Source organism: Mytilus trossulus, chromosome 5 (genome assembly GCF_036588685.1).
Source record: "Mytilus trossulus isolate FHL-02 chromosome 5, PNRI_Mtr1.1.1.hap1, whole genome shotgun sequence".
In the NCBI taxonomy this organism is placed as follows: domain Eukaryota; kingdom Metazoa; phylum Mollusca; class Bivalvia; order Mytilida; family Mytilidae; genus Mytilus; species Mytilus trossulus.
Window position 1 is genome coordinate 68,057,658 of NC_086377.1, and position 13,216 is coordinate 68,070,873.

At 32.3% G+C, this 13,216-nt stretch overlaps 1 protein-coding gene across 2 annotated transcripts in view; it reads right to left on the reverse strand.

The window, feature by feature from the left end:
- The window catches only part of LOC134719117 (CTD small phosphatase-like protein 3), a 31,412-nt gene extending 21,857 nt beyond the window's left edge, over positions 1 to 9,555 (reverse strand). The window contains exons 1-7 of one of the 2 annotated variants that reach the window (XM_063582087.1): positions 9,432 to 9,555; positions 6,743 to 6,891; positions 5,859 to 5,958; positions 5,412 to 5,525; positions 4,983 to 5,108; positions 2,430 to 2,625; positions 1,843 to 1,954 (exon numbers count right to left, since the gene is read on the reverse strand). In XM_063582087.1, the coding sequence (XP_063438157.1) occupies positions 1,843 to 1,954; positions 2,430 to 2,625; positions 4,983 to 5,108; positions 5,412 to 5,525; positions 5,859 to 5,958; positions 6,743 to 6,853 (759 nt within the window). In that variant the 5' untranslated portion in view covers positions 6,854 to 6,891; positions 9,432 to 9,555. Of the gene's footprint in view, positions 1 to 1,842; positions 1,955 to 2,429; positions 2,626 to 4,982; positions 5,109 to 5,411; positions 5,526 to 5,858; positions 5,959 to 6,742; positions 6,892 to 9,158; positions 9,301 to 9,431 lie in introns of those variants that run through there. The other variant, XM_063582086.1, reaches the window with a different exon arrangement.
- Between the last annotated feature and the right edge of the window lie 3,661 nt (positions 9,556 to 13,216).

The window sequence follows — 13,216 nt, forward strand, 5'->3', positions numbered from 1 at the left end:
CTTCAATAAGTAGTTTGTTTGCATTTAAAATCCTGGAAAAAATGTTTTGAAAAAAAATAATTTCCATGGTATTTTGACCCCCCTGCGGTATATTGAACCCCTACTAAAGACCTTAAATTTCAAAAATTCTAGCAATTCTTACTCCTTAACATAGTAATAATAAACCAACAAGTAGTTAATATGCATTTAACATACTGGAAAAGATATTTTGAAAATTTTACGTAGCCATGGTATTTTGACCCCCCCTGCGGTATATTGAACCCCCTACCATAGACATTCAATTTCAAAAATTCTTGCAATTCTAACTCCTTAACATAGTTATAATACTCCAATAAGTAGTTTGTATGTATTTAAAATGCTGGCAAAAATGTTTTGAAAATTTTACTTAGCCATGGTATTTTGACCCCCCTGGGGTATATTGAACCCCCTACCATAGACCTTAAATTTCAAAAATTCTTGCAATTCTTACTCCTTAACATAGTAATAATACTCCAATAAGTAGTTAGTATGTATTTAAAATGCTGGAAAAGATGTAAAAAAAAAAAATAATTTCCATGGTATTTTGACCACCCTGCAGTATATTGAACCCCTACCAAAGACCTTAAATTTCAAAAATTCTAGCTATTCTAACTCCTCAACATAGTTATAATACTCCAACAAGTAGTTTGTATGTATTTAACATACTTGAAAAGATATTTTGAAAATTTTATGTAGCCATGGTATTTTGACCCCCCTGCGGTATATTGAACCCCCTACCATAGACCTTAAATTTCAAAAATTCTTGCAATTCTAACTCCTTAACATAGTAATAATACTCCAATAAATAGTTTGTATGTATTTAAAATGCTGGAAAAGATGTTACAAAAAAAAATAATTTCCATGGTATTTTGACCCCCCCTGCGGTATATTGAACCCCCTACCATAGACCTTTAATCAAAAAAATTCTAGCTATTCTAACTCCTTTACTTAGTAATAATACTTCAATAAGTAGTTTGTATGCATTTAACATCCTGGAAAAAATATTTTGAAAAAAAATAATTTCCATGGTATTTTGACCCCCCTGCGGTATATTGAACCCTACTATAGACCTTAAATTTCAAAAATTCTCTCTATTCAAACTCCTTAACATAGTTATAATACTCCTACAAGTAGTTTGTTTACATGTATTAACATACTGGAAAAGATATTTTGAAAATTTTACTTAGACATGGTAATTTGACCCCCCTGCGGTATATTGAACCCCCTACTATAGACCTTAAATTTCAAAAATCCAAGCTATTCTTATTCCTTAACATAGTTATAATACTCCATGTAGTTGGTATGTATTCAGCATACTGGAAAAGATATTTTGCAAAATTTTATATAGCCATGGTATTTTGACCCCCCTGCGGTATATTGAACCCCCTACTCATAACCATCTTATTAAAAAAAAAATAGCCAATAAATTGTAAATAAATTTATCTGCAATACTATTTCTCAAAAACAGGGGGGTTCAATATACCGCAGGGGGGTTCAAAATACCATATGTGAAAAATGACCCCGGGGTCAAAATACCATGCGGTATAATGACCCCGGGGTCATTTTACCGCATGGTATTTTGACCCCGGGTTCAATTTTTAGGGGGTTCAAAATACCATATGACACCGGGGAAAAAAGTTAGAGTCGGCGCCAAAAAATTAGGGTCGGTCGGGCGACCGGAAACACACCTATTTTTTTTTTGGCCTTAATGTTCTGTACACCCCTTTTTTTTAGGTGCATTGCCCCTCACATAAATGAAGCAGGATGCCAAAATTTAATTAAATAAAAAAAAATTCAAGATAAAGCAATCAAATAAACTCATACCAAATCTAGCACTAATGAAAATTCAGGTGAACTTCTGGTTTTCAATGGTAAAGCAGGCACCCTGGCCCTCAATTCTTCTGTTAATGGTGGCAGGTTCTTTATGAATACATATCTGAAGAAAAATTAAACATAGCTACAACTGCAATATAAAGCTTTTTTATGTAAACAAACTCCTGAACAAATTATTGAGTACAAACACCAACTAATACTGTTACCTTACTAATTAAATGCATGCATTCCTTTGGGGGGAGGCTACTTCAATACTTTGTTACCCCACCATTTCCATATAATCTAGATTTTAATTATGTGTATGGTGTATGTAGGTAAAAATGTAATCTTTTGAAGTTATCGCATATTGTTTGGGTTTTATGTGGTGTATAATGTAAAAGTTGGATACATAAGTGCCCTAAGAGAAATTTCGGTTGATAAAAACATGGGGGGGGGGGGGGGGGGGGGGGGGGGAGAATATCATTGACATTTATCATATATTTCTGATAGTTTTCCGTGACCTCTGTTTAAGTTTGTATATAGGAATTCAAATTCTGTTCATGTTTATCATTGAATACAATTAGAGAATAACTTCTTACGGATCAAAGGGTTGATTATCCCACTCGCCCTCCTCGTAAGATTCATCAGAGACCTCTTCCTCTTCTTCCATGTGATGATACTCATACGGCACATCACATTTATTGTACATATGGTTATTATTGTCCTCTACACATTCTTCTTCTTCTTCTTCCTCCTCTTCAACTCTTTCAAATGGAGGCTCCTGGTTTTCTTTAGCTGCAAATATATTAAATGTTACTTATAACAAACAAAATCAAAAGGCCTACAGATAAAAAGTCTGTATAACTGTGATTTTCAACAATTTTCAAAGTTGTAAACCCTTAATTTAATTTTATTTTGTCAAAATTAATGGAGAGGAACGAAACTTAAACTTGATCTGTAACTCATCATGTTGAACTTGGTTTGTTGCGTGCGATTTGGTTTGTTGCCGAATAACAGAATGACATAATTTCGGACAAGCGTAAAACTATATGGAACCGACAACTTCGTTGTGGGGCCATAAAAAATATGTTTTTTAAATTATATTCACAAATAATGTATACATGGATATCCTTTAAAAAGAAAATCCTTTATCTTAACAAAGTGTTCAGAAATGTACTGCTAATAAATTAGTGTCTTACCTACATGACCTAAGAGGGATTAAGTATTTTCAACAATCATACATGATTTTCACTTGTCCTAAATAACAAAATGTATTTTCTTTTCTGGAAAAGGCGGGCTAGATTATTGCTTTATTTAATATTATAAGCATATTTTCTGAAAGGGCATTTCTATTTGATGAAGAAAATAATCAACACTTTTCAATGTTTCTAAAACCATTATTTTAAATTAAACAAGTAGTTTTGAAAAATGGAGGTATACATTTTAAAAAAAATATTTTTTTTAACATCTCAATAACCATGATTACTGGTTCAAATATAAAGTATTTTCAATTTGTTCATGCATCGGTGACAATATAATGAAATTTGGTGTGACTGTCATACAAGTGAGAGGTTTAGCTAGCTATAAAACCAGGTTCAATCCACCATTTTCTACATAAGAAATTGTCTGTGCCAAGTCAGGAATATGACAGTTGTTATCCATTCGTTTGATGTGTTTGAGCTTTTTGCCATTTGATTGGGGACTTTCCTTTTTGAATGTTCCTTGTAGTTCAGTATTTTTTGTGATTTTACTTTTTTTTTGTATTGACAATTACTTTAAAATTCTAATTTTAAATTGTTTAAACAAAGAATCATCCTTCCATAAGAATTATGTTAACAGGAAGTGAAGCAATCTCATTCAAATTAAAATTTCATTTTCTGAAATGATTGGTAAGAAATTTGGGTGCACTTGTTTCTAGTAAGCCGGTCATGCGCCGGTCATGTGAACGGCGTACGCCTATTTGTGCGAGAAACAAGTGGAACGGCTTATATACCGGCAAATCTAACATGGCTGCTCAAGGACAATTACTACCAGCTTTAATAGGTAATGGCCTATTCCAGCTGTTTGAGGACGATGAAGAAGGAAAATTGCAACTATATCTCTCACAGACTGAATTGTGATATTTTTATTAAACGTTCGCAACTTAACCCTAGTTTTTGGTGGGGTTCGTGTTGTTTTTTCTTTAGTTTTCTATGTTGTGTCACGTGTACTATTGTTTTTCTGTTTGTCTGTTTCATTTTAACCATGGCGTTGTCAGTTTGTTTTAGATTTATGGGTTTGACTGTCCCTTTGGTATCTTTCGTCCTTCTTTTAACAAAAACGTTCTCGAGAAAGCATTGATATACGTTGATAAATTATTAACAATTAACAACAGGATAAATATGATAATAATAACAATAAATAATTTATTTATAAAGGGTGACTACAATGAGTTACGAAAAACGAAATATTTTATTAAAGTAATCTCAATTATGAACAAATATTTATCTTCCCTGAAACCTCCTAGTACAGTATAAAAATGCACATGTTAGTTTGATTAGTTAGGTTTTATGCCGTTTTAGCGCATTTTGGCTACTTCGCGATGATTTATAATAGTTTTAAATGCACAAATTTGGTTCTAACAACAGTCGGCCATGTTTTTCGCCGCTTAGCCGGTCAAATAAAACCGGCTCGAGCGGCGTAAGCCGGGCATGCGCAGTGCAAAATATTTTTACAAACAAGTGTCATGCCGGTTTGCCGATGGCTAACGGTGTAAGCCGTTTGCTAGAAACAAGTCCCACCTTTGTTTCCCCCAATTAAGTCAAAACTTTGTATGCCTTTAAAATCTTTGGACATCCAATTTTCATAAAATGTAAAATTGATTAAGTCTCAAGTGTGAAAAAATTGATGCCTTTTCAAAGAATAATGTTCAATAACTCTGCAATGTTAAAAAAGGATCTGTTTTTAAATGAAAGAGGGCCTATGACCAAAGATATGAACAAAGTGATCAAAGTTTCATCATAGACTCAGTGTATCATGGTTTATTGCCAGAAATCCAGGACAAACAAGACAAGCCTGAATCTGTAGAGTTACTGTGTACTTATTTATGTTTATGATGATGTATTTGTGTGTGTGTGGAAAGGGGGAGAGGGTAAGTGTAGTATTATACAAACTAGATGAAGCTGAGTCTGAATCCTCTTCCTCATTGGTAAATGATGATGGTATATCTGTACACTGGCTGAAGTCTAATGATTTATGTACATGTAGATGTTTGTGATGATCTTCGTCTTCTTCTCCATCTGTAATGTTAACATGTTACATAAAAATATAAATGTCTATTTGGGCACACTACATGAGGTAGTAGGTTTTGCTACTAGTTAACCATATATGTACAGGAAAATTTCAACAGGGTGTCACAGAATAGAGTAGGGTAATATATAAACTAGGAATGATATGCGACATCATTTAAAAACAATTATGTTAAACAAAAAATATTCATGAAAAGTGCTAGAATTTTTTTTTAGACTTCCAAAAATCAAACGGTCCAAGGAACTAGAAATTAAGGTGTCGCCTTTAAAAAAATTAACTGATCAAATACCTACCAACATATGAATAAACTGGTGAAAATAATGTTCCACTGGTCCTAGGGGGACTTCCTGGACAAGGGGGGTTCTGGTTTTCTTGTACAGGGTTTAGCACTTCTGGTTTCTTCTTTCCTGTAACACACAATGATCAATTATGATAACACATTTATTTTTAAGGGCAATAATAGAAATAAGCATAAGGAAGTACAGAGGCACTTTTTATTTTACTTCCTATTAACTGTTCATGCTATAGGTATAAAATAAACAGCAAAATAAGGACAAGCTATTGCCATTTCTTTTTTTTCTACTCATACATGTCATATGCACTATTTAACTAGTTATACAACTATGAACAATACCTTGGATGAATTAGAAATGTTAAGTTTGAGTGTCTTCCTGAGGTCAGCAGGTGGAATTAAAAAATCCACATGAACTCCAGTAAAGCATGTATAAAACCTTGCTCACCTTTGACCCTCAAACAAGGCGTAGAGGAGATCATATCAGGCTCTCCTCCTTCTGCTCTACTCTCAAATGACATCTTGTATTTCTTTTCTTCTGGCACATCCTACAAATAGAAATATGTAAATACCAGGTCAAGTAACTTATTCACATCAAATTCTTACTTCATTAGAAATGAACTTGTGGAGATAGAGATAACCCAGAGTTACATAGAAGAGCTATTTATTTTTTTCCTTCTACCATGTATACATTCCCTTTATACTGTCTGCAGAATCTGTGTATTTGATTTTTTGGATTTTATTGTTATAATTGCAAGTCTGTTTCCTTTCACATGACTGATCTATCCATGTTCACGTTTGATAGCCAATCCTTAAAGTTTTTTTTTACTATTTGCGTTGAATTGTGTCATAATGGAAATACTGTAAACCAACTTATTTTCGCAGGAACTTTATTCGCGTTTAGTCCTTTCTAATCCACTTCCCGGCAATTCAATTTCGCTATTATCTAATTTACTTGATGTAGTTAAATAAGGAAAGATCCAAGTTATACATATTTGCAAATATTTAAATTCGCATTATTTTTCTCCTCACAAAAGTCAAGAAATTAAATCGCTCTCGAAAATTAGTTGGTTTACAGACTTTAAATCCTTTTCTTACATGTACTTATAAAAAATTGACCAAAAGAAAGAGAAATGTTCAAACTAGGAACTTGAAAAATGGTCCATGCAATAATTACATGTTGTTAATTGCTCTTGGACTAGAAAAAAAACCTTTATTTTTCCATATGTCAAAACCTGTTCATTAAAAATAAATATGTAGTGCCTACATTTATATACACATAATTGTTTGTGTTCTGTTTGAGTTTTTCTTATAAATTATATTGACACAAACCTGGTCTTCTGTTTGCACTGCTGTTCTTTTCTGTTGACCATTTTTCTTCTTCGCTCCCCCTTTCTTTGTACGCAATCTTGTCATTGTACCAGACTTCTGTCTTAGCTGCATATTAAAATTGGTTTCACTAGAGCCTACATTACTGAAATCTGAGAAGAAAAAGAAGGATGTAAAAATACCCTTAAAATTGGGCATTACAACCTGTCAGTCCTGTGCTAATTTTAAAGATTGATTTATCCAGATATACTTTTTCAATGGGGTCATGGTTTGAATCAAGCAGAGATTTACTAGTTATTATTTGAATCTGATGTAAATAATGAATATATATGCAAGAGACATAAAGCGTTCTTTCCAGGATTATAAAATATTTATCTTGGTTAAATTTTATGGTCCCTAATTTCTGGAAAGTTTTATTTACATTATTCGGAAATTCGGGTCTGTCAAACATTGTCAAATTTATACAAGTTTTAATATTTTATACTTTTAAGAAGTGAGGTGTAAAATTAATTAGCCGGCAATGTAGATCACGTGCCTAAATTTCTTTCTCAAGTTCCAGACGTAGAAAATGAATCCGGGTCTGTTCGCCCAGGGTCCATTCGCCTTGATTTTATTTTTTTCTGATTGCTGTCTAGTCTCATTATTTTAAGTATTTGAACAAAATATGTTAAAGTTTGTTGAAATATTCACAGAATACTTATATTGCCGCAATCAATTTATCATTTTGCCTTTGATTTGCAGAGTAGAATACTGGAATACAATGTTATTATCTTTAATAATATTTGTTAACAAAATAATTGTATTCAGTCAATCACGAATGAATGCAGTATGACTAGTCTAAGGGTATAAATAGATTAACTTGTTAATCCGTTTCATTATTTCGTGACAATATTTTTATCATCATTTTTATCAAATTTTTCAAGCTGGATATTTTATCAAAACAAAACGTTTATTTTTATTATTAATTCATCAAAAGACAAGTATCACAATAATCAGTGATCCAAATTGTTTTTACATTAAACAATTAATGGTCCTAAACAAGCCATGAACTTTTAAATATATTTCAACGTTTCCATAAATTTCAAGTATATACATGATGTATATACCATAGAAATATCTGAATAAGTATATTCAACTTCATTCAATGCCCTGAATATTAATATTTTTATAGTAGGGCGAACGAATTGAGTGATGCTGTATAAAATGGCTTCAACACTGACATACAATGTAGTAGGAAGACATACATGGAGCAGAACATTTTTAAAAAGCCAGACATCCTTATTATTAGAAAGACACATTATCATGAATGTTTACACTTAAAGGTCCTGGGGAGAACACTGATTACCTGAACCAACTATTGTTTTTGTCTGGCAATGCATTGTTTGTTGTACTGAGAGTGTCCAAAAACTTTGGTTATTTCTGTTATCCCTTTGTACCAAAAACACACAGAATATCTTAAAACTTACCAAACATTTTAACACTGAAAAAAGCCAACAATATCACTGACACTTAACCTGTGAACATTAAAATTTGAACAAAGTCACATTCACTACAGAAGGGTGTGTTGGCATGACAAAAATTGATTGGCTGATAAGATTTGACCCAAACCAAACAAACTGTTAAATTCTCAGTACAATGTAGATCCTTATCTTTCAATGCATAGACATTTTTTCATCTTCATAATTTCTCCAATTCATGGGCATATTGGAAACAGAATATGCATATCAATGTCACTATGAAAAAAAAGTAACAATCATTAATATTAACAAAAGCACAATTTAATGAGTTGTAAGTGTACACTGTTGTCTGTTGAATATTTCTATAGATGTAAAATAGCCATTCTTACTTAATTATTATTAGGGCACTTTTCCTCGATTATAAGAAACCAATAAGTCTTCAATTGGAGCCAAAAAATTTGCATATTAAACAATAATTCTTTACTGATGTAAAACAACTGTTCCTAAACATACTCTTGTCTCTAATGAACAGGAAATATTGATAAACCTCATAAAAGGTCAATGTTTCATCATTGTAAGTCATATGATAATATAGGAAAACATTGTATAATAATATTGTCAAATAACAACACTGACAAAACTATTTGGGAAGAAAAATGTGAAAGTTGTCTCATTTACTCACACAAACCAAGTTCAACAGGGATCTAAGACTGTATAAATAATGCACATGCATGACATTGACAAGTTTATTTTACTATAATATTTTTAAAATTCTTCTTCAAAATCTTATCAGCCTAAGTTGTAAACATTTCATCACAAGAGAACACAAAATGTCAACATTACAACACACGAGAGAAATGAGGTCAAACCAGATGACGTCATCTCGTGGAAGATCAATAATACAAATTTTCAAAGCTGAGAAACTGCGGTTCCCCCGACATAATTGCTTCACCGACACCAACCTTTACATATAAGCAGACACATATGTACTGTGTATTAAGTCATTATCAAATACGTCAGTTGAAAATTAAAATCGACAAATGATTTAAAAGAACTCGAACATCAACTTTGATATTTCGGCCAAGGTCCCCAAACATGGCTTCTTGCCAGAAAGTGCAAAACTGATTCATATAATGAGATTGAAAGATGTCTGACAATTGTATGATTTACAAAAGGACAGTATTATTGTTATAAAATGCAAATAATCATTGATCGAAGGCAGTCAATTATCTTACCATTTGATTTATTTTGTGTTTTCCTTCGACATCATTTCGCGCGTAGGCCAAACGTCCCGGATGAGTAACCTGATTGCGCATGCGTTGTGTATCGTAAATATAAACAACAGCACGTGGTTTCGCTATTTAGACAGGTAATATTGAAAAAGTGCTTGTTCGCTAGAGAACATTATTTTCACAATTCTTACATTCATGCTTATTTGGAATTAAATGAAAAAGGACTAACAAAAGATAAAACCACTGAACTACATATACACTAAGACATATTTATGGGAGTCTCATTGGGTGGTTCCGATCCCTAATTCCCGTATCCCGTTTGTACACTATGTACGTAAGCAATTCTCATTTTTTTGTCATTTCCCGGGTACCGCAAGACCTCATAGGCGGATCCACGGCCACTGAAAGCTTTATTTTTGTAGAGCCCAGGTGGTCGTGTGGTCTAGCAGTGCAGTGCAGGCGATTTGTCACGATATCACAGTAGCATGGGTTCGAATCCCGGTGAGGGAAGAACAAAAATTTGCGAAAGCAAATTTACAGATCTAACATTGTTGGGTTGATGTTTAGCCGAGTTGTATATATATATGTTATGTATTTTTTCAACGCCTCTCTTTACCAGTAAGCAAACGGCGACAAACAGCAGTTTTTCGCCCTGGCTTGGCCACCACAGCTGTCACCGAATCCCTATGAAGATCTATGAACGTTAGCCGTGGATGACATGGATGAGACAAACTAACTATAGTATCTGTATTACTATAGGTGCGTCGAGAACAAAGAATGTACTATTGGGACCAATATCGATGACGATCGGACCAGGCCGAAAAATATAGTTACTTTTTATTTATTAAATTCATTTTAATTTATATAAAAACCTAAGTAAACTGTGTGTTACTATAAACTCGTAACCCAAGCACAGAGATGCACTTATATAGCGTATCTGTTTTCATTGTATTATTTAATCAAATTCTCAAGCCTATCTTCTATGATTCCGTGACTAGACTTAAAAATACAAATACAAAATGGTTGTTGGGTTATCACAGGCACTGTTCCAGTAACCCGTACTTAAATGCACAGACTTGAACTACAGGGCTCCTTCAAGTTGGAATCCCCGATGAATACAAGTGTATTATTTCCCACGATGGGGTCTCTAACCAATATGTCTTACTTTCCATTGCTCAAGCTGGATAGGGAAATAACGTATTATTGTTATATATATAGGGAAATAAAGTAATTGTCATTGGGGTCTCTAACCAACATGCCTTTACTTTCAATTGATCAAGCGCTGGATAGGAAAATAAAGTTATTGTTATATATATATATGCAAAGAAAGATAACCAAAGTTGAACAATTGTGATGAAAATCGAATTGCAATTTTTTATCAGATCTTTCTTTCTTTCTCTCTCCATCTCTCTGCACAATTTTTACAGTGAATAAGATATACTATATATGCGTATTGGCTTGATAATTATTAGTGCTGAATCCACTCACTCAATGAGTCATGGGTTCAATAAACACTATTCCTCCTTCATTCGTCAGTACCAGGTCTACGATTCAGATTACTAAGCCTCTAGTTGATCATGTTAAAGTCGGAAAAACCATGAAATATCGCCCACTTGATAACCGACCTAAACGAAGAGTTTATTTTTAAACACACGAGGTTGTATCGATAGATCAATAATTATGTATTTATTCCTAGTAAAGTAATTCCAATAATTATGTATTTATTCCTAGTAAAGTAATTCCAATAATTATGTATTTATTCCTAGTAAAGTAATCATAGTAAAGTAAGTCCAATAATTATGTATTTATTCCTAGTAAAGTAATTCCAATAATTATGTATTTATTCCTAGTAAAGTAATCCTAGTAAAGTAAGTCCAATAATTATGTATTTATTCCTAGTAAAGTAATTCCAATAATTATTTATTTATTCCTAGTAAAGTAATTCCAATAATTATGTATTTATTCCTAGTAAAGTAATTCCAATAATTATGTATTTATTCCTAGTAAAGTAATCCTAGTAAAGTAAGTCCAATAATTATGTATTTATTCCTAGTAAAGTAATTCCAATAATTATGTATTTATTCCTAGTAAAGTAATTCCAATAATTATGTATTTATTCCTAGTAAAGTAATTCCAATAATCGATAGATCAATAATTATGTATTTATTCCTAGTAAAGTAACTCCAATAATCGATAGATCAATAATTATGTATTTATTCCTAGTAAAGTAATTCCAATAATTATGTATTTATTCCTAGTAAAGTAATTCCAATAATCGATAGATCAATAATTATGTATTTATTCCTAGTAAAGTAACTCCAATAATCGATAGATCAATAATTATGTATTTATTCCTAGTAAAGTAATTCCAATAATTATGTATTTATTCCTAGTAAAGTAATTCCAATAATTATGTATTTATTCCTAGTAAAGTAATTCCAATAATTATGTATTTATTCCTAGTAAAGTAATCCTAGTAAAGTAAGTCCAATAATTATGTATTTATTCCTAGTAAAGTAATTCCAATAATTATGTATTTATTCCTAGTAAAGTAATTCCAATAATTATGTATTTATTCCTAGTAAAGTAATTCCAATAATTATGTATTTATTCCTAGTAAAGTAATTCCAATAATTATGTATTTATTCCTAGTAAAGTAAGTCCAATAATTATGTATTTATTCCTAGTAAAGTAATTCCAATAATTATGTATTTATTCCTAGTAAAGTAATTCCAATAATCGAAGTCAAATGAGTCACTGCAACGCAATACAGCTACATAATCATATTGTTCACATAAGTACATCAAGCGAGGGACAAAAACTGTGGACACACTAGTGTCAAAGCGTGGCCATATACTATAGTATCATTGTAAGCAAAGTGTGGCCATATACTATAGTATCACTGTAGGCAAAGTGTGGCCACATACGATAGTATCATATGATTGTAAGCGAAGTGTGGCCATATACTATAGTATCATTGTAGGCAAAGTGTGGCCACATACGATAGTATCATTGTAAGCGAAGCGTGGCCACATACGATAGTATAATTGTAAGCGAAGTGTGGCCATATACTATAGTATCATTGTAGACAAAGTGTGGCCACATACGATAGTATCATATGATTGTAAGCGAAGTGTGCACGTGGCCATATACTATAGTATCATTGTAAGCGAAGCGTGGCCATATACTATAGTATAATTGTAAGCGAAGCTTGGCCATATACTATGGTATCATTGCAAGCGAAGTGTGGCCATATACTATATATATATTTAGTATCATTGTAAGCAAAGCGTGGCCATATACTATAGTATCATTGTAAGCGAAGCGAGACTTGAACTCCTCAAGTCCTAGTATTGGTACTTTTCTTCATTTACTTGATCATTGTATTAAACCTATTTTTTTATATGGTTGTGAGAACTGGGGCACTATTAATATAACCCCTAAGAGAGAATCATCATCTCTCTTTGATATATTTAAGGACTGTGAGTCTGAAAAACTTCACCATACATTTGGTAAATATATCCTTGGTGTTACTAAATTGTGCACTAATATAGGAGTTCTTACAGAACTAGGAAGATATCTTCTTTACGTATACATGTTAAAACAAGTCTTCATGTATTGAAAAAAAAGTAAAATCACAAAAATACTGAACTCAGAGGAAAATCAATTTGGAAAGTCCATAATCACATGGCAAAATCAAAAAACAAAACGCATCAAAAACGAATGGACAAGAACTGTCATATTCCTGACTTGGTATTGACACAGACTTGAGAATTCCCCATCAATCC